The 26,642-nt window shown below is 52.3% G+C and overlaps 7 protein-coding genes across 7 annotated transcripts; 2 read left to right on the top strand and 5 right to left on the bottom strand.

Annotated features, from left to right (window-relative positions):
- Window positions 1-684: 684 nt before the first annotated feature.
- On the top strand, window positions 685-2,326 carry BO70DRAFT_372023 (uncharacterized protein; the record flags this gene model as incomplete). Its single annotated transcript, XM_025544827.1, has 3 exons — window positions 685-739; window positions 814-1,756; window positions 1,804-2,326. 3 exons carry the CDS (start codon window positions 685-687, stop codon window positions 2,324-2,326), a joined length of 1,521 nt encoding a protein of 506 aa, XP_025398209.1.
- A 163-nt stretch (window positions 2,327-2,489) lies between these two features.
- BO70DRAFT_317070 (uncharacterized protein) lies at window positions 2,490-5,324 on the bottom strand. The gene is made up of 9 exons (XM_025540368.1): window positions 3,846-5,324; window positions 3,701-3,788; window positions 3,498-3,610; window positions 3,388-3,435; window positions 3,305-3,339; window positions 3,160-3,248; window positions 2,918-3,091; window positions 2,696-2,832; window positions 2,490-2,593 (listed from the first exon to the last, which is right to left on the bottom strand). Exons 1-9 carry the CDS (start codon window positions 5,284-5,286, stop codon window positions 2,535-2,537), a joined length of 2,184 nt encoding a protein of 727 aa, XP_025398210.1. The 5' UTR covers window positions 5,287-5,324; the 3' UTR covers window positions 2,490-2,534.
- Window positions 5,325-5,720: 396 nt separating this feature from the next.
- On the top strand, window positions 5,721-7,915 carry BO70DRAFT_317071 (cytochrome P450). The gene is made up of 2 exons (XM_025540369.1): window positions 5,721-6,192; window positions 6,247-7,915. Exons 1-2 carry the CDS (start codon window positions 5,998-6,000, stop codon window positions 7,585-7,587), a joined length of 1,536 nt encoding a protein of 511 aa, XP_025398211.1. The 5' UTR covers window positions 5,721-5,997; the 3' UTR covers window positions 7,588-7,915.
- Window positions 7,916-10,588: 2,673 nt separating this feature from the next.
- On the bottom strand, window positions 10,589-11,273 carry BO70DRAFT_363158 (uncharacterized protein). The gene is made up of 2 exons (XM_025543496.1): window positions 11,216-11,273; window positions 10,589-11,159 (listed from the first exon to the last, which is right to left on the bottom strand). The coding sequence occupies exon 2, from the start codon at window positions 11,019-11,021 to the stop codon at window positions 10,608-10,610; it is 414 nt and encodes a 137-aa protein (XP_025398212.1). The 5' UTR covers window positions 11,022-11,159; window positions 11,216-11,273; the 3' UTR covers window positions 10,589-10,607.
- Window positions 11,274-14,268: 2,995 nt separating this feature from the next.
- Window positions 14,269-14,661, bottom strand: BO70DRAFT_60867 (uncharacterized protein). The gene is made up of 2 exons (XM_025548587.1): window positions 14,407-14,661; window positions 14,269-14,344 (listed from the first exon to the last, which is right to left on the bottom strand). The coding sequence occupies exons 1-2, from the start codon at window positions 14,586-14,588 to the stop codon at window positions 14,323-14,325; spliced, it is 204 nt and encodes a 67-aa protein (XP_025398213.1). The 5' UTR covers window positions 14,589-14,661; the 3' UTR covers window positions 14,269-14,322.
- A 2,729-nt stretch (window positions 14,662-17,390) lies between these two features.
- BO70DRAFT_60874 (uncharacterized protein) lies at window positions 17,391-17,884 on the bottom strand. The gene has a single exon (XM_025548588.1). It carries the CDS (start codon window positions 17,769-17,771, stop codon window positions 17,475-17,477), a length of 297 nt encoding a protein of 98 aa, XP_025398214.1. The 5' UTR covers window positions 17,772-17,884; the 3' UTR covers window positions 17,391-17,474.
- Window positions 17,885-20,021: 2,137 nt separating this feature from the next.
- BO70DRAFT_397519 (uncharacterized protein) lies at window positions 20,022-24,182 on the bottom strand (the record flags this gene model as incomplete). Its single annotated transcript, XM_025546710.1, has 4 exons — window positions 20,022-21,670; window positions 21,734-22,162; window positions 22,229-22,286; window positions 24,093-24,182. The coding sequence occupies 4 exons, from the start codon at window positions 24,180-24,182 to the stop codon at window positions 20,022-20,024; spliced, it is 2,226 nt and encodes a 741-aa protein (XP_025398215.1).
- Window positions 24,183-26,642: the final 2,460 nt, after the last annotated feature.

Consider the following 26,642-nt stretch of genomic DNA (forward strand, 5'->3'; position numbering starts at 1 on the left):
TATGTTGAGATCTCACCTTGGAGCACTCCGTAGTCCGTATCGAGGGGATGGAGAAGATGGAGGAGGGAGAAGAAGGAGGAGAAGAGGAAGCAGAAGGGACCCCCGCGGTGCCCGAGCTAACTCAATCAAGCTTTGCGCCCAGCCCTACGCCATCATAAGGGTTCACTGCCCCAACTGCCCTAACCACGTTGCATGGTCTGGACAAGTGTGGCCAGACCCGGCGCTTAAATTGGGAGGTGAGATAGGCCCGGAGAACGAGGCTGCCTAAAGCCATTTGACATCATTCGTGTAGATGTTCTTAAGGAGACATGAATGTTACCGTGGCCGCTCTTTTCTCTCTTCCTTCTAAAATTCCTTTCCCTTCCCCTTTCTCTTCTTTTTCTTCCCACTACCACCATCCTATCAAAGATCGTCAGAATGGATTCATCAACACAGCCAAACTCTTCTAACCCCGCCAGGTCCGACTCCAACGAGTCCATCGCAGAGGAAGTAGAGCTCCTAGCGAAGCTCATCGCATCAACGCGGAACACGACCGAGCCCACCTCCACCAGCCAGGGACCCAAACCGCTGCCTTCCCGCGAGGTGCGAGTAAAAGCGCGAGTCAACGACCCCATCTGGAAATCCCTCAATGACGAGATCAAACATGGAAAAGGGGAGAGGATTCCGACTTTTCAAGTGGAACTGATGTCCGAAAAGGAGATCGAGGCGGAAAACAACCTCCATCTACAGAAATACCACAGTATGGTAGTCCCTGCCCCTGTCTCTACACGTCACCACAGAGAGGAGGAAGAAGAAGTAGTAATCCCCGTACAGACTACTGGAACAAATCCACCTCCCCCCCAGAAGAGCAAAAAGCCACCGATGACGCATACCGGCAAGCCTTTGAGCGATTCCCGGAAATATACCATTCAATCGGATGGTCCGACAACGAGGACATCGTCTTCAACGCCGAAAATCTAGCCGCCCATCGGGAGCTTCTCATCGAAGCGATCTTCACCATGGAGGTCCAGCGAATGGACTTCCTTGATAGCGATGGCGGACGAGAGAAATCGCGAGCCCTATTCGAATACTCACGATTGCCCCGATTGCTCACAATCCTGACTCGACTCGAAAACCGACGGTATGATTGCGTAGAATGCCGCGACGGGCAATGCGTCGACTGGCGAGTATACAACGCAGACACAATCCTGAAGGTGTTAATCCAAGCCGGACGTGCATCCCAGAAAGCCAAACTCACAGACGGGTTGAACAACACAAGCCTAGAGGACCTCTTAAAGCAATGCTACGCCCGCCGAATCCTCTCCCAGGACGAGCTGAAATCGCCCGTCCACCTCCTATACCAATTCCACCTGATATACGACTGTCTCGCCGCCCTAGTCCTCACAACACGATACATGGAATTGCGCGACCCGCTAACCTACACCTTCTACCTGCGATATAAATCCCTCCCCATCCACCAGATCTTCCAAATGGTCCAATCCCATTACAAACTCACGGACGGACAGGACGATTTCCCACCCTTTCCGCTGGAAGAGTCGCCCGCTCCCTCCTTCTCCCCCGCACAATTCAACCTCTCCTACCTCCAAGACTTCGGCGACCTCGCCATCGAATGGACAGACAGCCTCTCCGAACACCTCACGATCTTCACCGGCCCCCACCGAAACGCCCTGCGCGTCTTCGCCCACCCCACATACCTCTACAACGGCCACGATCTCCTCCACTCAGAACACGATTACTTTCAACCAACCTTCATCGAGTTATCCCTCACATACGCCCTCCTCTTCCAACCCACCTCATCCCAAGCCTCCCGCAAGCTCCAATCCCTTCTCCCAAACCCAACCCCAAACCCAATCCCCACCGCACCCCCTTCAATCAGATCCTCTCCTCCCCCTTCCTCACCCGCCTCTCCCTCCCCCCCACCCTGCAAACCACATTCAACCTCTCCCACCCATCCACCACAATCAAACCCCTCGGCCCCTGCCACCAAACGAAAATCACCTCCGCGCCCATGCGCGACATCCTGTCCCTGCACCCGTACTATCCCGAAGACATACGGTTCATGATGCGGGCGGTGTTCGAGCACGATCTGTCCATGCAGGATCAGCCGTTCATCCGGTTTGCGTATTTCGGGCCCAGGCTGAGGATGATCAAGACGTTTTTGGATAGCAAGAGGCCGAGCACGTTGAGGCAGGTGTGGGTGGATCGGAGGGATGCGAGGGAGTGGTGGCGTTTCTGGGGGAGTGTGTTGTTTATGTTGATGGTGGGTATGGGGGTTTGGGGTGTGGTGGTTGCGGTTGCGGTTGCGGTTGCGGTTTATCGGATTTAGGGTTGGGGGTGCGTGTGTAGGTATGTATAGACTTGGGTAGTGGTTGGTGGGAAGTGGGAAGTGGTGTTCGTTCATTTGTATCATGTATTCACCGTGTGATTGCCCCCTTTATAACATCTTAATGCAATGGTATAATATAATTGATGCCCATTCCTCAATATCCACAACACCAGCCTCCATGGTATAATATAATATACCCTACCTATTTCTACTTCTTCGAACCAACCACTGACCCCCCCCGCCTCTTATACTTCCGCGGATCTACATCTCACCGTCAGCACATCCAAACCAAAACAACCAACCAACCAACCAACCACTCAAACAAGAAACCACTCAAATCAGAACGACCAAAGACAAAGACAAACATACCTTTCCGACTCATCAATGTCCGATTCCGTGTCCCTTTCCCACCCTCCCAGAACCCGCTGCCTGCTTTCCCGATAAGCACGGCGCGACAGACGCCGCAGTTCTCGGGACGGTAGATTTGTTCGCGGGAGCAGTAACCACTGCACATTTAACCATTAGCTTTGAGTGCTATATTATATTAAGGGGGTGGGGGGAGGGGTGGTGTTGTGGTATGAAGGAGCTTACCAGATCATGCGGTTCGCGTGCTCGTTGGGATGGTCTTCGGCGGCGTCGTGGCACCTATTAAGGTGAGTATTTGTTTGTTTCATGGTGGGGATGTGAGACGCGGTGGGAGAAAGGGGAGGAGAGGGGGTTGGTTCGTACTTATCGCAAGGGAAGACTTTTGCGCAGCAGCTGAATCTGTGGGGTGTTAGTTGTGTCTGTTTCTATGGAGTTTGGGAGAAAAAGGGATCGAGGGGGAAATATACCGGAACCAGCGATAGCTCTTTGCGTAGTGCGTGCAGCGGCCGCGACGAGGGAGTTCTTGGCCGGCGACGATGCCGAGGATTTCCTTTGGCTGGTGGGTAAAGTCAGCAGGTTGGAATGTGAGATGCTGTTGGACCTGGTACTTACCTTCTTGCGCGGAGGGGCACGGAAGCGAGAGGAGACTGGGTATATTAGTTTTGTGATGAGGAGATCTGCTGGGTGGAACTTACAGGCTGCGGATCCGACTTTGAGGAATTTGACTTCGGGAATTTTGAAGACTGCGAGTATGTAAGTTACTGTTTTTGGCTGAGACGAGGAAGGGGAAGGGGGGGGGATGTACCCATTTTTCGATGGCATTGGCGGCAATTCGCCATCGCACTCTCGCCACGGACGGCGACGACGCCGGGCCCGGGGAAGGGGGTGGAGCATTCGGCGCAGGTTGGGATGAAGTTACTGTAAAGGGTGAGCACTGTTTGTTGGAGAGTATGGTGGGAAAGATATCATGCTCACGACACCTGGGTTGGGTTCATGACAAGGACTCACCTAGGTAAAAGGTCCACAACCGTACATCCATCCAAGTCGAGATACCCAGCGCGAGTAGCGCTCGGATGCATCAGCTGTCGACGGAATCCTGCACAATATCAGTCTCTGCCGCTTCAGCTCACTATATGCCACGATTGCGACTCACCAAGGCTCATGGTATTCGTGCACTTCTTGCAAGTCTCGATCTTCGGGGCTAGCTCATCGCTCTTGTCCTTGATTTGCGGGATGTTCTTCACATCCAGGTGCTCTTTACATCGATCGCACTTCACGGTGATGTAGAGACCCACCAGCTCTAGAAGCTCGATCCCGTAGAGTTCTAGGAAAGGGAACGAGAGGGCAACTCCACGATCGGCAGTTGAAGTCTCCGGGAGATCTGGAACTGGGGTACCGCCGTCTTCCTCTTCGTCGCCATCAGTAGGCTCATCTTCAGACGCAGTGAATTCCGATTCCTCAGAGCCACTGCTGTGCTCGCCCGCCGTCCACTCTGGGGGTCGTGGTACCACGTGAACATGTGGCTTATCCTCTAGTGCTGTCGTCGGAGCCGGAGTCGGTTCTGGCTCCCTGATAATCTGAGTGATGGGCAGTTCAGTGACGGATGGCTCAGGTGCAGGAGTTGGCTCGGGAGCTTTCAGGGGTGTTTTGGCGAAGTTGTGCATATTGCTCGTCAAGTAGTTAACTTGTGATACCAGATTCATCTGCTTGTTCCCTTCAAGCCACTGCGAAAAGCCAGCCTGCACAGCTTCGGCCTCTTTGCCAGCGACTCCTTGAAGCTCAATGACACTCGGCTCCAGAGGGTACAAAGTAGGTACCCGGAGCTTGACGGTCTTGATAGAGCGAAGAGGGATGGGGAGACGGTCCGGCTTAGGCGGCTGGATTGGAATCACAAAGAACAGCCCATCGCCGGACTTCTGAAAGAAGGGCAATCTCCCAAGACGAGCTTCAAGCTGCTTCGTCTCGAGTGCCCGTCTCTTCTCGGCCTGAGCCTTCTCCTCTCTCGTGAAGACGGGAGCCGGAGGCTGGAAGACCCGTGGCTTTGGAGCCACAGGCTGCTTTCTTTCCGATGATACCGCCAGCGCATTCAAGCTCTGCGCTAGCTTCTGCTCCTCCGGCTCTTTGCTGCCCACATTAGGTACAAACTTCAAGATAGGCCCGCGTTCCGTGGTCGTGAGCAACCGCTCCAGGTGACGGTCGAGGGCGTTCGTCCAACTAAGTAAGGTCCCGCGACCACCGGTTCTGATCGTACTGTCGACAATATCGTCGAAGCCTCGTGCGATATTCTCCTGGAACGCGCTCCCCATTTCGGCGTTGGTCACTCTGATAGACGGCCTCCCCTGCGCGGGGTACGTCCGGGGCACCTGGAGAATACACTGCAGCTTGTCCATCTCGAAGGGAAAATCGGGATCCGACGGGGCCAGCCCGAAAGTCAATGTGGTGCCCGCCTCATTGCTGGTTTCTGTGGGATGGAAGCGTCGTCGGAGCTGGTTGAGTTGGAACTCTCGGGGGTCGGTGGCTTCTGCTTTGGAGATGGGCCGCTGGCCCGCGGCCGAGCCGGCGTTGGCAGAGCTCCCTGTGTGTGTGTTGCTCATGCTGGGGTATGTTTTGAGGGAAATCGGGGTGAGAGAGCTATACTGAGTGGAAAGTCCATGGCAGGAAGCAGACGCGCCGTGAAGTATATTGGCGGGCGGCGGGTGGAGCTGCCGGGGGGGCTAAGCCCGAAATGGACAGGCAGGCGAGTGACCTCATCGCTGCCTGAGTCAGATCCACGGCCTCATCACCATGACTCATCCTGACTCACAGACGAGTCTGTTATCAATCGACCAGTTTGCGGAGAGACTGGAGAGGACTTGGACTAAAATGGGCCAGATCACCGGTCTGGGATTGACCAATCAGAGACCGGCGTATCCAATACGACGGTCGCGATTGCCCCCGTCGCGCTAGTCCCGTTCCGCGCATCCAGGGCCAACATGACTGGCTGCCGCGCCTGTCAGGTCCCTAAGGCATCAGCAAACATCCCATTTGCATCGGTCCTTGCATGGTTCGATTCTGGTTCCAGACGATCTCCAAGTGGTCTGACCCGGCCCAGGAATCACCGCGCACAGCCATGTTAGCAGGTTAGCAGGTTAGCAGGCTAGCAGGCTAGCCGGCTAGCCAGTGAGCCCCAGGGGTAATGGTGCTTGGCCAGGTACAAGGAAAGAAAGGAGCACACGACGTGAACCTTCTTCCGCACTTCTCTCTCCTGCCTCCTTTCCCCCTTTCCCTTCTCTTATCGCTCGCTGTCTGGCCTTCCAACTTCCAAGATGGCGTTCCTCGCTGTCGCAAGCACCTACGCATTCACTGCGGTTGTCGTCGCGATCGTCCTGAACGTTGCGCGCCAATTCCTCTTCCGCAACAAGAAAGAACCCCCCGTGGTCTTCCACTGGGTCCCCTTTCTGGGCAGCACCATCAGCTACGGGATTGACCCCTACGCCTTCTTTAATTCCTGCAGAGAGAAGGTTCGTCGCCTGTCCGCGCCAATTGGCTGCGTTTGCTAACCCAGGGATTGGCAGTACGGCGACATCTTCACCTTCGTGCTCCTGGGCCAAAAGACCACCGTGTACCTGGGCGTCCAGGGCAACGACTTCATCCTCAATGGCAAACTCAAGGACGTTAACGCGGAGGAGGTCTACGGCCCCCTCACCATTCCCGTGTTCGGATCCGATGTCGTCTACGACTGCCCCAACTCCAAACTGATGGAGCAGAAGAAGTTCATCAAGTTCGGCCTCACGCAAGCGGCGCTCGAGTCGCACGTCCAGCTCATCGAAAAGGAAACCCTCGACTACCTCGAGACCTCCCCGCGGTTCAACGGCCCCTCGGGCCGGATCGATGTCACTGCCGCCATGGCCGAGATCACCATCTACACCGCTGCACGCGCGCTGCAGGGCGAGGAGGTCCGCAAGAAGCTGACGGCCGAGTTCGCGGATCTGTACCATGACCTGGACAAGGGGTTCAGCCCGATCAACTTCATGCTGCCCTGGGCCCCGTTGCCGCACAACCGGAAGCGCGATGCCGCACACGCTCAGATGAGGAAGGTCTACACGGACATCATTGAGGAACGGCGCAAGAACCCCGACGAGGAGAAGTCGGATATGATCTGGAACCTGATGCACTGCTCGTACAAGAATGGACAACCGGTCCCGGACAAGGAGATTGCCCACATGATGATCACGCTCTTGATGGCTGGACAGCACTCGTCGTCGTCGATTAGTTCCTGGATCATGCTGCGCTTGGCCTCGGAGCCTCAGGTGCTCGAGGAGCTCTACCAGGAACAGCTGGCCAATCTCAGTAACCAAAACGGCGTCTTCCAGCCCCTGCAGTACTCCGACCTCGACAAGCTCCCCTTCCAACAGAGTGTCATCAAGGAGACTCTGCGCATGCACTCATCCATCCACTCCATCATGCGCAAGGTCAAGAACCCGCTCCCCGTGCCTGGCACCTCATACATCGTCCCCGAGAACTATGTACTGCTCGCCTCCCCCGGCGTGACCGCCCTCAGCGACGAGTACTTCCCGAACGCCAGCCGGTGGGATCCCCATCGCTGGGAGAACCAGCCCGACAAGGAAGAGGAGGAGGGCGAGATGGTCGACTACGGTTACGGCACGGTCTCCAAGGGCACCGCCAGTCCCTACCTGCCCTTTGGTGCTGGTCGCCACCGCTGCATTGGGGAGAAGTTCGCCTACGTGAACCTCGGGGTTATCATCGCGACGATGGTGCGCCACGTCAAGCTCTTCAACGTGGATGGCAAGAAGGGCGTGCCGGGAACAGACTACTCGACTCTCTTCTCCGGCCCTATGAAGCCCGCCGTCATCGGCTGGGAGCGCCGCTCGTCGAGTTCCAAGGGATCTCTGTGAAGCTGAAGCAGGCCTGCCCGATCGAAGGTCTCCTCCACCTTGAGGCTTTTCATCACCTACATCCTTTGTAATGAGCACTATGTATAATAAGACCTTTCACTCAACAGCCAATAGGACATGACCTTACCCAGAGCCTTGTACCGGATGTGATCGTAGGAAAGCTGTTGTTGGACCCCGTTATTTGCGCCGTTTCTATATCTACATGTTCGCGATTCTTTTGCTAGACTGTTGAATGATTCCGACTCAGTTAATTTGAGTCAGTTTCTCATCAACCAGAGAACCATATATATCCCTGATCATTAAATAAAAACCTAATTCCTAAGTCCGGGTGTGTCGAAAGCCCCGAGACCCTCTGATCGTATCATCTCATCCACAAGAAATATCAAAGAACGAAGCTATCCAAACCGTCTCTCTCTCTCTCTCTCGACCCCTAAAAGCCAATATCCACGAACCCCACAACAAAAAAAAGATAAAAAAAAGAAAAGAAAAGAGAAGCTCCCATCACCTCTTTCTAAGAAGAAAGTCCCCATACGTATACATATCTGTTCCAATCCGCCATAACACCCTTTCCCTTCCGTGCAAACCCCTCCCATCCTACCCTCGGTTATACGTGACAGCTTTGAACCTCACGATGTATGAATTTCTCCGTGTTTTTCTTGACGGGAAGGAAATCAATTGTTAAAAATTATTAGTTGATTGTCAAGTAAAACTGGTTATTTTGGTAGGTAGATATTTTAGTGGTCAAGAGCCAGGAAATGTGTATAGGTTGGGTGTGGGATGATGTCTACCTAGGTACTAAGCAGTTGGTCTCTTTGGTTGTTAGGATAATATAGTATATATAGTATAGTATATATAGTATAGTATATATAGTACATTAAAAAACCACCAGAGGAGATCAACAGGTTCCTCTCTGGAAAGTTACTACTAGTTCTGTATGACTGACTTCACCTGTGGCCTAACAGTAATAGGGTGTGTTGTTTTCACTTCCTAGATACTAGTTATTTCAGAACCACTGTTCTTCTAGCTTATTTCCCTATATCTATCTACGCATCTCTGGTGATTAGGCCAAGATCTTTGGATACCTTCACTCCTGCTGGATTTAGGTTCAAGTTATTTATTTCCATTAGCCACTACAGAACAGAGAGATATGAGGCTGGCTTCATCTAGCTTCAAGTTCTTTTTCTATATCTTGTTCTGTTCTGTCCTGTTCTGTCTTGTTTTGTGATGTTTTGCTCTGGTCTGCTCTGTTTGTTTGTGTTTGTGTTTGTGTTTGTTTATTGACAAGAACAAGAACCTCCCCTCCTCTCCCCGGTCCGGTCTTCGGTCTTCCTGCTTGCTTTCAGTTCAGGCCTGAAGACCTAAATTGACACTCTCACTCACTCACTCACTCACTCGTAACTCGAAACTCGTATCCTCGTTCCACCTGTGAGACAATCACCACCACAACTACAATAAAACCCCCACACCGCCACTACATTACTTATATTTCCATTCCCTTCCCCATCACTAAAGCCCCCAAGACACTGGGCCCACCAGACCGGCTGACCAGACAGACAGATCTAGCCCAGATCCAGATGGTGGCGTCGCAAATCCCGATACGTATGTAGGTAGGTAGGTACTATAGGTAAGTAGGTACTATAGGTAAGTAGGTATGTAGGTAGGTAGGCAGATCGAAGGTGGAACAAAGACGATATGATAAGACTACCACGTACCCTACTTCCACCACGACTGATACCTGATACCTGATACTCGATACTTGATACTACCATGTCTGATCTGACTGACTGACGTCTTCCTTGCTCATTCTCGTCACTCACTCACCGACTCACCCATCCCCACCCCCACAAAGACAAAGACAGATGAGACATTTGACCGACTACCAACGACCAACAATCAACGACCACTGATCACTGACTGACCTTGACCTTGTGCTTGACCTTGAGGCTGCCAACTCAGCACAGTACAGCACGCACCCGGGAATATCAAAATAAGGATTGATTGACTGACTGATGAACATGGGGATGGGGGGTGAGATGTGGGCGTGTGACCGGGAAAAAAAAAAAAAAAAAAAGAGAAAAGGGAAAGATGCGGGCCGATGTGCCAGTTCAGGTCAGGTCAGGTCAGGTCAGATTCAGGGGCGATGGATGGGTGGTGATGCTGGCTGATGTCTCGTCTGAGTGAGTACCGGATGTAAGTACCACTCACTGTATGTATGTAGCTCAGTGATTCCCGGGGGAGGGATAAAGGGAAAAGAAAAGTCAAATAGATGATGAGATGGAATTTTCGGGAATTCGGAAAGTTGAGGGAGGGAGGAAAGGATGCATGGACGGATGAATGCTGATCAATAGGTCTGGACTCGACTCGGATACGAGGGATTGGAGGTCAAAGAAGAAGAGGGGGAAGAGAAGAGAAGAGAAGAGAAGAGAAGAGAAGAGAAGAGAAGTAAGGAGGAGGAGGGGAGGAGAGGAGAGGAGGGTATCCAGAAACGGAGATTGCAGTGCAGTGCAGTTCTCGGTATAGATACCTAATGGTGGTTGGTGGTGGATGGCGGCTCATGACGGAACCGGTTGCTGGGGGGAGGTATTAGGGCACTGAGTCTGACCTCATTGTCGAACATGACTTCCTTCCTGGCAATTCCCTACCTATCCCTTCCCAGGATCGGATTCCACGGAGTGTCCGTGTCTGTGTCCGTGTCCGTGTCTGTGTCTGTGACTGTGAATTGTGACTGTGATTGTGACGGAGGGCGAGGCAGGCCAGAGACCCTGTCAGTGTCTGTCTCCAAGGATCACGCGTGAGAGACAAAAATGACAGAAAGGGTAAAGAAAAAAAAAAAGGCAGCGCGGGATATTGTTTATCGTATAGATCGGCGGAAACGTCGCTAAGCAATATTTACATTTTTCTTTCTTTCTTTCTTTCTTTTTTTTTTAAATCGAATCCCGAAGACACCAGACGAAAGAAAGAAAGAAAGAAAGATTGAACAAACGAACGAACGATGACTTGTCAGCGCGTAAGGGCCGGGATTATCCAGGAGGCGAGCAAGGGCATGATCGCATTTTTGCCAACGCAGAGATCTGGTGACTGACCCGGCGATCGACAGTCAGGGCCTGGAAAAGCCCGCACCAGCACCTGCACCTGCAGCAAAGTACCTGACCCGGACCAGTTCTTTCTTTGTTCGCTCCCAGCTTGGCTTGCTGGGCGAACCTTTTGCCCCCTCTCGTGGGGGCGTACAGATGATGCTGACTGTTGCAAAGTCCCTCGGGTGCCCATGTGACCACGTGATGGAAGGTACATTGGTATGTACCTACAAGGACAATAATCATGGCGAATCGGGGATCGGGTTTGGGTGTCGAAGGTGGCTGAAGTTCACTGTATGCTCCGTGCATGGCAGGCAGGCAGACAGACAGGCAGACAGGCAGACAGGCAGACAGGATCATCGGGCATCGCGGGGAGAAATCCGGGGAACGTCGCGGCGGGTGGATCAGACTGCCTCTCCCTCTCAGAGATGAGACATCGTCGTGGCTGACGTCGTGAACGATGATCCGTTTTGCTTTTGGACCCATATCCTGTGGCTGCTGGCTTGTGGTGGACATGTCAACTCATCACCCCGATCATACGAAGGTCACCCTACCTCTGCAAGCAAAGAGTATTGCTCCGATGCAACAATGCAACAGTACCTCGTTTTGTTGGCGATGGGAGATTAGGTGGTTACCGACTGTGATACCCTCATAGCCACGGACAGGGCAATGATTCGCAACGGCCCCAATATCTGATACGAAGAGAATGGTCCTAGGAGAGTTCGCCAACGGCCTCACCTCCGGCCAGAAACTTAATCTGGAAACCCGTTTGTTTGTCAAGCTTTTCCTGACCTCGGAGATGTCAGCCGTGGATGATGCGACGATGATAGCATTTGCCTGGCCGTACAAATCCTCCTATTGACGGATGCGTAAGTACTCTCCGGTTACACGCAGCAAGTCCCCCTCGGCATATGCAGGCGGACGATGTGCTGGGAAATGATAACCGGGGTCATTATTATTATTATGATTATTGTCATCCAGAGGGCAGGGCCAGGTGCAACACTCCATCAGCTTTGTTGCCATCGCCTTCGCCTTCACTCTAATTCCCCAGACGGCTAAGCGCATAGGGCAGAGGCACCACCACCACCACCACCACCACACAAGCATAAGCACACTTCCGGTTCGTACCTGGTCGTACAGCCCAAGTACCTCCGTCCGTAAACGAGACCCTCAATACGGGACGATACTACAGTTACCCCGCGGCTGACGGAGAACCACCTCTTCAGCCTTCAGATTCCACTCAATGGCATGACATGACCACTTTACCGGTATCGTCCTAGTCTGTCTGTATCTGTACACGCTGCGTAAGTACGTACAGCACCAGATCCCTGAATCTTCAGACCCGTATGTGCTACCCGGGGCGAGAAAAAGCCTCACTAGGAAACCGTCCCCAACTTCCCCGCCAAATCACCATCGCCTTTTTCTCCTCCCCGCGCCTTCCCCCCTCACTAGAGCAAGCGCACAGGGCTCAGTTCGGTCTGATTCGCGGGTGGCTTTTGGGCTTTGGGCCAGTCCGGAAGAATGCAACTCGGGGACCCGCTTGACGAGAATAATTAGGGATAGAGGACCCTAATTTGAGGTACCTACTTTACCTGTAGTACGGCACCCGTTAGTGCTTACCACCACCTCTCTGCTAAGAGTTGCTGCCTACAATCCGTCTGAATCTGAATAATCCTCCCAGAACGGGCTGAGATCGGATCTATCTACCCCCTTGCGAAAAAAAATCAAGCAATCTTAGACTTTGCGAGGATCAAACCTTGAGTATATCCAGTCAAACGAGAGACTTTTCATTAGTAGGTTACTTACCCATGTACTTATGTACCTACTTATTGAATGCCTCCGTGTCCGCGAGTCGTGTCACAACTACCTATCCATCATGTGACCATCAACCACCGGTAGTTAGTTAACTAGGTAAGTAGATGACTAACATGGCCAGTGGCCCTAACTAACTAAAGCCCGCAAAGGCGTAAAGGATCAATTTCCCCGTGATTACTCCGTCCATACGACCCCAACCCCGGCTCCTCAAAAACCGACCACTTCAAGTAGATACCTAGATACCTAGGTAGGGCAAGGTTGAAGGTACTGGCAGATAGATGTATCCGATCCAACGCCGAGAATCCCACCCCATGTCCAATAAAGAGACCCTATTATACCGGTTCCACCAAATCTCACTGACCTGGATTCCCCGAACCCCTGCCCATACCTCGGTATACCTGACTGTATAGGTAGCCACACTACCTTACTACCTATATACATACTACCTACAGTAGGTTAGTTACTGTGCCTATTTAGGTAATTTAAGTGTATGTGTATGTTGTAAGTATGTGTAATCTGCATCCGACGGGACGAAATACCACCGCCCAACAGTCGCCCACTAATCCCCTCCGGGCAAGACCCAATACCAATACCATTACCAATACCAATACTAATACCAATATCACTAGCGTGTAGACGGATGGATCCATGATGTTTTTTTTCGACCTTCGATGGAACGATTCATATTCCATCTTTCGTTCTCCCGAGTCCGGTGGGGTTCTGTTGCGCATCGCATCGTATGAAACTTAATCGGAGGGGAGTCCTCCGGGGCCAGGCCACGGGAACTGACATTAAACGGTGTATGCCGAGTCTGGATGATTTTGAGTACGTACGTACGAAGATACTTTTGGTTGGCAGGTGGTGTGCGAAGTTGGGTGGGAGGTTGGGAAATTGAAATTGAAATGAAATGATGGAGATGGAGATGGGAGATGGGAGATGATATCGGTATAGGCAAGGTTCCCCATAACGATGATGCTGTGGCTTGAACACGTCGGTTGGATATATAGTAGGTGGTACTTGAATTACCTTACCTGTAGCTAACTATCTAGCTCGAGCGGTATAGATAGGTAGGTGGTATATTCGCTAAGAGCTCTCGAGCTCAGGACACACACAGGTCGGGTCGACCGACTCTTCATTCTTAATTAATACTCGCTCATAAGAACGTGTGTCGATGCTAAGGTATCTATCTATATGCATGTCTTCCAGCCAGCCAGCACGCTAACAACGAAGTCGAGGCGGTCTGCACGGAATGAGAGAGGAGATAAGTTACCTAGTTCGATAGATGGGATATCAAAAAAGGCGGGAATTTGATGCCAAGAATAGTCCATACAACAGTACATACACAGTGACACACACACACACACCTCAACACAGTCCCAGACTGAAAGACTCAATCATCGTCCCATCGGGCATCGATCTAGAAGACTAGAACGCACATCTAATTATCTCCAGCCTGATTGGCCCACTCCGAATGAAAATTTCTGCCACTAACCACCATATGGGAATGATTATGGATACGTGCTGGATATACAAAACAGCTAAGGTACATCCATACATACATCCATACATACATACATACAAGCATCCCCGGCCGGACCCGATCCCCATCCCCACCCGCAATACCAAAATAACATACCATACATAATACATTACCAACCACTGCAGAACCTGCCCTGCCTGGTTGGATGATGTTGGATGGCATGGAAAGAAGCCCGCACAAAGCCGCGCTCAGCGCACCCACCCCGAAAGCATAACCCCAAATGGGGATTCCCTCAACTCCCTACGCCCGCTTCTAGAACGATTCTCGAAACCCCGAAACTGGGTTTTCTCGCGACGCATGGTGGGTTCAGGGGCTGGTTGGTTGCCTTCTGCAAAACGTGGCTAGTGCCCAACCTTCACAACAACCTATTCTAAGTACGTACGTACGTACCTTGGGTGTTCTGTTCCCCGGTCGGTCAGTGACCACTCACTGGATACTGGCCAGACCCCGCGGGAGACTTGTTCACATGATTGATGGGGGTGTGGTGGTGCCTGTTTGGGAAGTTCAAGCGATGGATGGATGGATGATGGATTCGGTGGCTGAGGAGCATGAAGGGGGGGAAATGGTTTCATGTGATCGAATCAGGAGCTCGGGATCTCTGGCACTGTGTCACTATGGTATAGTGTACATGAGGCTTGCAGTGGTAGGAAATTAAAGTAAGTAGTACTAAAGTAGGAAGGATGAGGTCAGTGAGACGGGTCGGTTTGCTACGACACACTTTAGAAGTTGGTACTGTGTAACTAGTTACCTATGGTTGGTTACAATTCTATTGTTTGTTCTACTGCTTCGGTGCCGTGGATTTGATCTAGACTATTTAGATGATAATTGGAGCTATAGTTAAACACGAGAGATGAAATTCTCTGGGTGCTGTATACAAACTAACCGCATTCAATCATTCGATGATCCACATTGAATACAATACAGTATACACACTCACACTCACACTCACACTCACACTCAAAGCTCATAGACCCGAGTACAAAGTAGATTCATACCTAGGTAGACAGACACAGACAGTAAACATCCATCCCCGGCACAGACACAAATTACGTACCCTCCCCCCATAACTACAACATTATTAACACCCAACCGGACTCCGAGAGTCCTCCACGCTATGACCATTCACCACAATAACCTAACCCGACCGGCTGTTTCCTTCCCAGTTCCCCCAGGTGGCTGGACTGGAATCATCAAGACGGCCGACTCCGACCGCCGCCGCCGGGCACACTTGACTCGGCATTTGTCCGACTCGCGTTCGGATCTACGTACGTCGTATCGAACTTACGCCTCAGCGTCGGGCTGGGCTTCAGCCTCAATAATATTAATGACTAGCCCAATGACGACTGACCGCAACGGAGGCTGAAACGTTAAACAAACCTAGATAGTAGATACACACTGACTACGGAGTACCTTACGTAGCAAAGTAGTATCTAACTACTCCGTACTCCGTCCCGTCCGGTAAAAGTAACTATACCCGGGCAACGCCACGTGATAATTACAAGGCTACCCCCGCTAAACGTGGCCTTCACGACGGCGGTTTCGCATGGGTTTTTTGTGCCCTGTGCGCGGGGCAATGGATGAACGAATGGGTAATGGGTGCGGTGTGGCCAGGATCTAAATTTACCTATTTACCGTTTTCAATTTACAGACGGAGGATTTTCATTTAGATACACGGTATGGAGAATACTTTGCAATCGTGGATGGGTGTTCTAGACACCATATGCAGGATTAGACTGGACTGGACTGGTCTGTAATGGTGCGGGTGCAATAATGCGATTTAATTGGCGACAAGAAAGACGGGATATATGCGCGTCGATGGAACCAAGTCCAAGTCCAGATTCCAGAACGGTGAGAAGAAGAAGAAGGCGACCTCGGGAGAAAACCAAGGTCGGGCTGTGGTTGGATGTACTCCGTATGGAGGAGGTGGAGGAGAAGGTGCTTTGTAAGTAAATAAGTGTAGTTAGTTAATGGTGGAAGTGGAAGAGTAAACAAGGTTATTATTCCGAATATCCCCCGTTCTGCAGGGTGCTAGGCAAGTAGATACATGGATGGCTCTTGGGTGACTGGGTCATGGATGGTGATGATGCATCGGCATGCCGAGCTGGAATAGGGAGTCGGGCCGGTCGGTCGGTCGGTCGGTCGGTCGGTCTGGATGCCATGGGTTGCAGGGTTGGGTAGTTGGGCTGGTTGGTTGGTTGGTTGGTTGGTTCAGGTTGACCGGGATTGCTTTTCATTCGGCAGGGAAAAGATGTATTGTACGGAGTACTATGGGTTACTTTAGGTCTGGAGAGCTTGGCCTTGGTGTGTGTGGTGTTTACGAGTGATGATGTTGATTGCTGACTGAGTAAGAAGAAGTCAAGATACTCCACAATCTCGACGTCGAAGCGGCAGAAAAACAAGATTTTAGGTAGATAGATAGATAGAACATCCGGAGTAGTCAGATCCTATCTCTGCCTGCCATCCAAAATCCATCGGTACATCAATACTACATACAACCTTCCCGAATGGTAGACCGCCGTCAGCCCGATACACCGTCACTGTATAACAAAGTGGGACACTCCACCGTACCGGTGAAGCTAACCATCTACGAATCACTTGGCTGCCCGATCTCTCTCTCCTTCTCTCTCTCGGTCTCTCCCCCCTCTCCAGTCTCCACAGTCCACCAGCCCCACCAAACTGACATAAGAAAAAGGAGCACAACTCAGCTGACAAAAAAAAAAACACCCCCAAAAAAAAGAAAATCTCGCCCACCCCGACATTCTGCAGGGGAGGTAAACCCGATCCGGGAAGGCTTCCCCCCCCCCCCCCCCCCTCCGTCTCCCTCTGGAGTCTGTGTCGGGGTTGGGATCCACCGCCCTGGTCTGGGTGTTTGGGAGAGACCCACGGGCTGGCTTTGCTCCACGTTTTCGTTCGGGCAGAGTCGGATGTCAGAGTTTGTATCTTGAGTCTGGGTTTTTCTTACAGCGGCGAGGTCATTGGTGTGTTGTTCGTGGTGATCGGGAGTTTCAGGAGGAAATTGTGGGGAAATTTGGTTGACCTTATTTGTGTGTAATTTTTTCTCTCTCTCTCTCGTCTGGTTTTGGGTTTGGGTTTTGGCTTTCCGACCGTTCCAGAGTTTTCTTTTCTTTTTTTTTTTTATTTTATTTCTGACTGTTGAATTGGGTTTACATGAATGGAGTCAATCTTACTACCACCTAGAAATTTCGATTGAATTGCAGGAAAGCACGGAGTTGATGGTAATGGCAATGGCATGGCAGCCTTGCTTGGAGGAACAGCTACTTGGTAGTTAGTCTGTCCGTAGTTAATTTGCCAGTGCGGTCGAGAACGGATCACAGCGGTCCGGGGATTTCCCTTCCCCTCTGGACCGCTCTGGAGTAGCCGGGCGGTGACGTCACGGCGGGTGAAAGCAATCAAGATATCCTTGTCAGTGCGCATGCGACCGTCCCCAATAATGCAGCTTATACTGCTTTTATACCCGTACAACTTCTACTCATAGTAATGAGTCTGTATATCAGCATCCACCTCACCAAGAATATCAACAATGATGACAATGACAGGTCATCATTAATCCTCCGCGGACCAGCCAGCATACACACACACACACACACACACTGACATGACACAATCCATACTCCATACACCCTAATTACCCACCCTTCCCCAGCAGCAGCCAGCAAGCAGCAGCCAGCAGCGGCACGACGCGCGCAGATGACCTGCAGAATTGCCAACAGGACCAGACGACGGCGGCCTTGCATAATCTTCAGGTCTAGAACGGCGGTGGCAGATCGCCGTTATCCACGACAGTGCCGATGTGCCAGTAGCATTGCGCGCCTCCAGCGGAATCGAAGAAGCAAATAATATTCATTCGGCACACAACCACATGTTATATAGTGTGTGTGTCGTCTGTCTATACGAAGCGAGGCAAAAGGTTGAAAGTAAAGTAAGGTAAAGGAAAGTAAAGAAAAGCTAAATCAAGCATGGATGGATGGAGCTCCATTCCGCGGGTTACCGCCAAACACACATGCTTTTATTCTTAGTATCATTAGAGTTGCTTCGCCAGAACTCGAGACAGACAAAGAACCTGTGATCGTGACTAAGCTGGTGGTGTGTCCGTCCGTCCCATCCATCCATCCGCGATCGCGGTCGGCTGGTGACGCAGTCGAGATGGTTGTTGTTGTGATTATTATAGATCTACTTGATCGCGGGGAGCTGGATCTCGGGGACCCCGATGTGATGATGTTGATGTTGACATTACCCTACCTTACCCTACCCTACGTACCCAGTATCTATCTAACTCAGTAACTAAATGCCCATCTGCCTTTCCGACCGGTTTACTCTGCTCTGTAGTAGGTAGGTATCTACTACAGCATCGTCATATCTATCTAAACCCCCGGACACCTTTCCAGTTTCCACCCTGACTCAAGAAAGAGAACTAGGTAAGGTAGGGTAGGCCAGGAACCTAAAGTAGGGTAAGGTGTGACAGAAAAAAAAAAAACCACGACAGAAAAACCCAAACCCAAACCCAAGAAAGAAAAAAAAAAGAAAGAAAGAAAGAAAGAAAGAAAGATGGGAATAATAGATCGAACGGCCACCCTGCATTCAGGCGTGCGTGCGTTCGTCAAAATCACCAACTAACTATCGCAGTCAGTCAGTCTGTGTGTATGTGTCTTTGTTCGCCATCCCATTCCCACACCAAGACACCCAGACACCCAACCCCAACCCACAGCCCAGCCCAGCCCATCCGACGGATGCGATGCGATGCGATGCGGTGGTGGAGGGGGGATCTTAATATCGGACGCATGTGAAATATCCTGAAATGGAGGGATCAGTGCGGGATTCTAGAACTCGACAGGTACCCCCTTCGACCTTCCCTCGAGCCCCCTCGAAGGTGTTTCCCCCCTCCCTCCTTCATGGTTACGTGTCAGTGCGCCCTCCCCCCCCCCAAGCCAGGGCCCGCGCGAGGCAGCATTGGTAAGGGAAAAAAGTACCCTTCGATAGAATTTACGGTCTGGCGGAACTGACTTTACGATCAGGTAGGCGCGACATCCGATCCTATCCTAAAGGTTGAATGGATTAATTCTAAATTGAAGTGATTTCTCGCCGGGGATTTTTTTGGGGGTCAAACATTAAAGTCAAAAAGAAAAAAAAAAGAAAAGGAAAAAAAGACACAACAACAATCGTAGTAAGGGTAATAGTGGTGGTGGTGGTAGTAGTAGTAGTAGTAGTAGTAGTAGTAGTAGTAGTAGTAGTAGTAGTAGTAGTAGTAGTAGTAGTAGTAGTAGTAGTAGTAGTAGTAGTAGTAGTAGTAGTAGTAGTAGCATACAGGACCCCCGGTGACCCGGGTTCAAAAGTCACAAAGAAGTGGTATCTGGTATCAGGTAGGTATCAAGAAGAGCTAAAATGGCTGTTCCCAAGATGCAAATTGACAATGTTTTTGGCCGCTCCAAACCGACAGAAAAAGCAGGCTGCCCTCCGTAGTCCTCTTTTGATGCGTCCCCCACCCCCGCACGCAAGAACATAAGAAAGATAAAAACGCAAGAAATCCCGTGCCCGATATGACCGTCTCAAACCATGCATCGCCAGAGAAAAAGAGGAAATTCGTCTGTACAACTGGATTAATGGTGCAATGAGGCTGGGGACCTCCCGGGGCCCGGATAGAAGGACAGCAGACAGCCACACAATGCAATGTCGAGAAGTTGGCAGAAAAGGAAATGAGAAATGAAAATAAAAAAAAGGAAAGAAAAACAATGACCCGAAAACACTGATTAGGTCGGAAATAACAGCCAGAGGTTCCCTAGAAGCGCCAAGATGCAATGCAGTCGTGATGGTACGTGTCACAAGGATGATAATCAATCGGCGGTCTTTACATGTTTTGGGGTGCAGACGAGAGAAAAAAAACAAGGAAATTGCCGTTCGAGTATCGGGTATCATAGTCAATAGACATTACCCCTCGGGGAGAAAGGAAGACGTGTTGACGCAGATATTAGAGGCGAAAGGTAGATTTTTTACCACCCTTTCACATGGTATTCCCATGGTCCGAAGTCGGTGTAGTTGTTCCAGGAGCCCGTCTTGTCCTGCGCCGACGACTGTTCGTTCTGAGACCCCTTCGGACCGGGATATTCCTGCAGGTTGGCCATATCATGCGCCGTGTGCCGGCGCTTCAGGAAGGCGTTGGCGGTCGCACTCTTCTGCTGGCGTTCCCACAACAAGTGCCGGCGCAGAGATTCCGTCAGTTCCGTGGCAAGCATGTTGCGGCGAGTCGTCCGCGGGGAGTGCGCCACAGACTGCGGGGTGGGCTTCATGACGATTGGCTTCGAGCGAGGAACGCCGGGCCCGCGCATCGTTAGGTTCTCGTCATCATCGTCGGGCGGGGATGCGGGGATCGAGGGACCATTGGGCGACGTGCGCGACCGCTGTAGGGCTGGGCTCGATCGGGATGGGACTCCCATCTTAGTGGGCTGGTGCATCATCAACGTCAGGAGGGAGCGCCGCGAAACCAGATTGGGCCGGGAATCCACGCGCTGGAAGAGTTCTCTCTCCTCAACGCTGGATCGGCCGCTTTCCGTGACCGAATCTTCCCAGTCCGAGTCCGAGTCTTCAATGGCACTCTCCGAAACCTCGTCCTCGCTCTCGACCGCATCCTCGTTATCCGTAGGGCCTTCGCGGATAGGCTTGATTGTTCCATCCTGATCCCTGAATGACGCCACCTTCTTCCGAAGACTCAGGTTGCTCGCCCCGGGCTTGCTCAGGGAGTCCGAGAGAGAGCTGCGGTGTGCCATCAGGGCAGGGCGATCCTCAAATGAACTTTCGTCATCACCTGAAGAACCTCCGAGAAGGAACATGCCCTTCCCATTCTTCACCCTGGGGGCTGGCCGGGCGGTGGAAAGTCTTGCCGGTCCGGGCTCGGCTGCCAGCCTGGGCTGCGACCGAAATGACGACGAAATGACAGAGGGGGAAAATCCACGGACAATGCTGGGCGACTTGATCAACTCACAACGACTGGGGAGAATTCCGGACGAGGAAACGCTGGTATCGGACCCAGTGGCGTTGACGTTGTTGTCGCTGTCATTGCCCTCGGGAGCGGTGGTCGAACAAGACTCGGTGGATTGATTCGGCTGTTGACTGAGAGGGTACGGCGGCGGGGATGGCGTCCGCTTCGCAGTAGAGACGGAAGGAGGCGGGGAGGGCGTCCGCTTCGCAGTGGAGACAGAAGGTGAGTGAGTAGGAGTAGACGGGCGCGGGGTAATATCGACGACAGGGGGGGCAACTGTCGACATGACGGGGGTGAGCGGTTCGAGTTGCTTCTTCTCTTTGATGTTGAGCACCATGCGTTCCAGACCAAGAGATGTGATGTGCTTCTCTTTCCCGCGGGCGAGGCTGAGCAGGGAATCGTCGCGAACAACGGCAGGCTTGTAGTCCATGCACTTCGGACGCTTGATGTGCTGCTCGATCCTCTCCGCTTGGTCAGACGCGGCCGATTCCACGCTAGCGGAAAGTTCTGGCAAATCCCCAGCCTCGGAACGAAGGAGTGGCAAGACCGACGCCTCGCTTGAGGTCTCGGGCTCCACACAGAAGGTCTCTCGCGTCCAGAGTCTCCAGCTCAGGTTTTCCAGGCGGCGGCCTTCCTCCATGTAGTCGGCGCATTTCGAGAATACTGTTTGAGGGTTAATTGTCAGCTATCACCCGCGATTGACGCCGCGAAGACCAATCCACTCACCCATCCACATTCCATGTAGACTCTGCGCGTTGGCGGTGTCGACCTTGTGGATTTTGGCCGTGTCCACTGTCAGGACGGGGGTTGATAAAGGCGAAGGCATTGTAACGCTGCCACAGTTTCGGGAATTGTGAAGTTCTCCAAGCAACAAATCCCCCTTCGAGAGTGTATTTTCGGGGTCGCCGTCTCCCCCGATCGTGGTCGTCCGGCGCGAAAAGTGGCGGAATAATTCTCTTTGATCCTCCAGCGTGTCAGTGAGAGCGAGACCTCCTAGGCTGAGTTCTGCAGCGGGCCGCAGGGTGTCGGTTGAGTGGAAGTGGCGCCTAAGCTGCTCGTCGAGGGCAGCGAGTCTCAATTGCGGTGCGGGAGGGTGTGCAGTGCGGGTGCAAGCCGGAGTAGGTCGATTGGCCGGGCCCGTCACGTAGTTGATCCCTTTGCCCGTTCCGAGAATGAACCGGAAACGACGAGGTCAGGAGGGTTGCAATGGAACAATCGAACGAAGGTCGGGGAACGGCGTGAGGTATGGAGATCGAGCCGGGTCGGGGAAGTGGGTGTTCTGGGGGAGGTAGTAGTAGGTGGTAGTCGGGAGGAATGAGTGAAGAAGGGAAGAGGGAAGGGAAAAATCGAACGAGAATATGGGGGAGGAGACCTTAGTACGGCCGGTGGAGCAGACGAAGAAAAGAGGAAAAGGCAAGATAGTTAACGGACGGGTCAGTGGAGATTTTTGGGGGGGGGAAGAGAGGAAGAAGACTGGTATGACCTCGTAACGGTACAAGGGGAGAGGGATGGAGAGGAAGGGTGGCCACCGTAGTTGACCGTACAGCCAGGCGAAAAGTCCGACGGGCTAGGGAAGGTACCGTATGTACCGAGGGATGGCGGTAAGTACCAGGAGGGATCCTAGCCGCGCCTCCTTCTTCCCCCCCATCCGTGGTCCGCACTCTTTTTTATTTTCGTTTTCCGAATTTTCTTCTTTATTTTTTTTTCGGGGGTTCGCTTTTTTTCCTCTTTGGGAACTAGTACTTCCGGAGTACCCCCGTGGGTCTCCTGGTATTTCATACCTGGTCATGACATTGGTAACATTACCGGTCTGTTTCCGTAGTCCCACCCTGGGCCACAAAGTACGGAACCTGTATTTCTGCCGTACTGTCGAGTTGAGCCGAGTAACTCCCCATACATCGGTGAATGCGGTGTTTTTCCAGATCCTCCCATCACCGCAACCAGGCCCCCAGGTGACTTGGGATAGATACATAGTTACATACTTCCATCCTTCCATACTTCGACTTCCAGACGTACATACAATCATACATACATACATGCGCCCCCAGGACCCGCCCGGGTTTGGACCCCCAAGCCCTCTCCAGCCATCGGAAGCCGTAGAGGACCAGATAGGACTAGGGCTGGTGACATGCTGCGACCTTGATACCTTGATACCTTGATTCACCAGCGCCGACAAAGCAAAACCCCTGGGGGATGCCAACAGGGGAAAGTGTTCGAGAGTTCTAGACAAACATCCAGACAAAGATCACCCGTCCTGTGACCAGCTCGCGGGCTGACTAAGGGTTCTCCATCACAGTTCACCAGTCAATCGCCCGGGTCACTTGACTCCTAAAAATGGGGCCCCGAACGATTGGCTCTGGCGCCGCCTGGCTGATATCACTCCGCACTTGTCAACCCGTCTGGCCAGTATTGCCCTCCTAGCAAGATACCCAGTACCGAAGAGTAGTAGCTAGCCACTGCCATCATCATCGTCGTCGTCGTCGTCGCCTTCCAGATCGCTGTCACTGTTGCTGTCGCTGTCAAATCTAGGCACAGTGCCTGATCCCTTCCCTCCCCCGCCTTACCAGGGGCATGCCATGCCATAATTGACACCTCACTGTCCTGCTGACTGTCAGTCAGTCAGTCAGTCAGTCAGTCTGTCTGTCTGTTTTCGCCACGGACCTGGTTTCGGGCCCATTCTAGGTTATGATGATACTTCCTATGAGACTTCCCCCAAACCACGTTCCCTTCGTCCTGTTCCCCTTCGACCTAGTCTGGAACCGGGTCTCCCGGCACTGCGCTTAATCCAGCGTTCGCCGACCCCGATCTCCTTGGCTCCGGGGGCGTGTCGAACTCTGTATCTCTCTCTCTCCCTCTCTCTCAGCCCATATGATATGTCAACGAGGCGATAGATGGGTGGATGGATGGCTCTACCAGTACCTTTCCGACTCAATAATGGTCTGAGCACCGATCTGCCTCTCTGCGACATCGTATCAGCCGGTGGCATGTACCATCAGACATGCCCCAGGCGAAGTTGCATACCGGGGAAGGAGCACAGCGTTTCCGATCTGGTTGATCATCTTAGTGTCGCCTACATACTACATACATGACTCTGATCAGGTTGATTCTGCAGTCTGCGGCAGTTATGTGTCCATTCTGGGGCCAGGTCGACAATTCCCGTGTTCCCTGAAGCCATGCGGCCGGAAGCATTGCTCTCCCAGTATGCATCCCTGGCGGATACCGATCCCCGCCATGGGTCTACCCACCCAGTACCCGGTCCCCATAACCCACGCTCGCGAGACCTCATTCCTCCCGCGGACTAAGGGATCACAAGATGGGCGGACTGCCAGTTGTCACTATCTAGGAGTACTAGTGATGCCATTGTGATGGGGGGGAAGACAGCATCTCCCATGCAAAGAATGACGCTGCAGACCCCGGCTGTGATACGGCATAGATTGGGCTGATTACCCGCCTGTTCGGTTTAGCCCACCCTCCTTCCCCTTTTCTTTTTTAATTTTTTTTTTCCTGTCACGGGGCCCTGCAAAAACTTCCAGACGCCCCGTTGAGAATAATAATCCCCCCCCTAGTATTATAGCGGGAATAGACTAAAGCGCCACACTGATCCTTCATCGCGGATCCCCAGGTAAGTGGTTCGGGGAACTGGGATTTGGACGATCCGCCCGATTCACTATCATCACTGCCCCTTTGGAACTGACAGCGTCTTTTTCTTTAATCTTCCCCCCTCTCTCGGCCGTCAGCCCACGTTTTGCAATCATGTGATGGTCCACGTCAAGGCCTAGGTTCTTCCCGAACAGCTGATGGATGAGTTGTTAAGAGTCCGAGTCGGTTTCATCGTCCGAGGGAACATCATCTGCTACTGCTACTGCTGCTGCTGCACCGTTGCTTCACCAAGGCGGACATACTGCGTATTTGGGCCTCCTTCCCCCCCCCCCACCCCTTTTCCCGCCCCCTTCATTTACCTCCGAGATTACCATCACGGGAGCTTAGAAAAGACGCGGGCGGATGGATGACCATGTCGGCTTACTTATGGGGGCCCGAAGCAATCTGAGCCTTGCAAGGTCGCCTCGAGTACGGGGTAGCGACGTTGAACAACAGCCTGCAAGGCGGGTTCATCTCAGGGTCGGTCACTAGGCTGTTGCTGGGGAATCAATCCCAATCCAATCTCATCCCCTCGATTGGTGCCGGACAGTAAACTGTCTACGGAAATCCTAATCCCCCGTGGGATCTGGTCGTTCGCCAGCGTGGTTGGATGGATGGCTGGCTGCCGGCTGTAGGTATGGCCCTGGTAAACCCAACCCCGCATTATATAGAAAGATGGCCCATACTAGGCACGCACTATGATATAATATATCGGACAGCGCGATCGGCAGCTGGTCCAGCAAAACCAAAAAGGTAGGTCGGTAGATATCTAGCTCATCATGGGTACCTAGCTAGGTACACCGGGACTTTCATGCAGATTTTCCATGCAGACAATATTCAACAGCAGCAGCAACAGGAGTATTAGTATCTCCTACCTATGTACATTGTACGGTAAGTCAGTCCTGGGATAGTCTGGGACCGACCGAATCAGGGAACCCGCCACGCCGGGGAGCTTATTTATTCCCTTTCGCGTGCAGCCGGGGGAGGGGCGGGCACTCTCGAGGATCCAGGTGCTCAGCTGCCATCTTTCATGCAGATAATCGTTCCACAGCAATGCTGGAGTGGGAGCCACGTAGCCGCGCCCTTATCCACTCGCCCATCTTCCGATTCATCAGGCGTATACTACCTACCTACCTACCTACCTACTACTACCTCTGGCAGGGAGTTCCAGGAAGAGAAGAGAATAGAAGAGAAGAAAAGAGAACGGAGAAGGATTGGGGGGAAGATAACTACATTCTGGGTACTTAGATAGGTTGGCCGGGTAAACGTTAGTTTAGAAGAAGGGGCGGGGGGCTTTAGTTTCATCCAGATTTCGAGGTGATTGATTGGGAACAAACCGCTGCCTATACTTTCCGCGCCGTTGTCCCGTTTCCATTCCCCTTCCAGGTAATCTCCCCGGATGATGTATGAGCGAAGCGAACCTTCTCGACGAGCAACAACGGTGAACACCAACGATAGGGATCCCGCTATCTCATGATCCGCTACGTCGGGAGGCGCGCAAACAGACGAGATCAACTGGCCTTGACTGTCGTCAATGGATCGTCATCGGTTTGAGATGACCTGGGTGATAGCATCAATATCGGTTAGTAGAGAGGTACTCCGTAGAAGAGTGTAGTACTCCGTATCCAGTGAGAGGCAAGAAAAAAGCAAGCAGACACAGTCCGACGGAAAGTTGCCGAGGAAGGACGTAGATGGATCCCATGCCGGTTGACCAGGCAGAGTGACTATTGTTCCGTGGCGTATGGCGTGTAGTAGATAGATTTCAGGCAGGGTCAGGTCTGCCTGGCTGCCTGTTACACTTCCAACACCGCATTTCAGGATGTGGCCCTTGAACGTGGGGGCAACGCGAGCAAAACCAAACAGTAGATACCCAGATACCCACCCTACAGAGTACTCCGTATCCGTACGGAGAGTGGCAAAGCCCACCCCCGGGTCACAAGACTGCCCGCCCGTCACATGATGTGGGGTCGTCCCGCCGGCTTTTTTTGCGCCACCG

Source organism: Aspergillus heteromorphus, assembly GCF_003184545.1.
Source record: "Aspergillus heteromorphus CBS 117.55 chromosome Unknown BO70scaffold_17, whole genome shotgun sequence".
Classification (NCBI taxonomy): Eukaryota; Fungi; Ascomycota; class Eurotiomycetes; order Eurotiales; family Aspergillaceae; genus Aspergillus; species Aspergillus heteromorphus.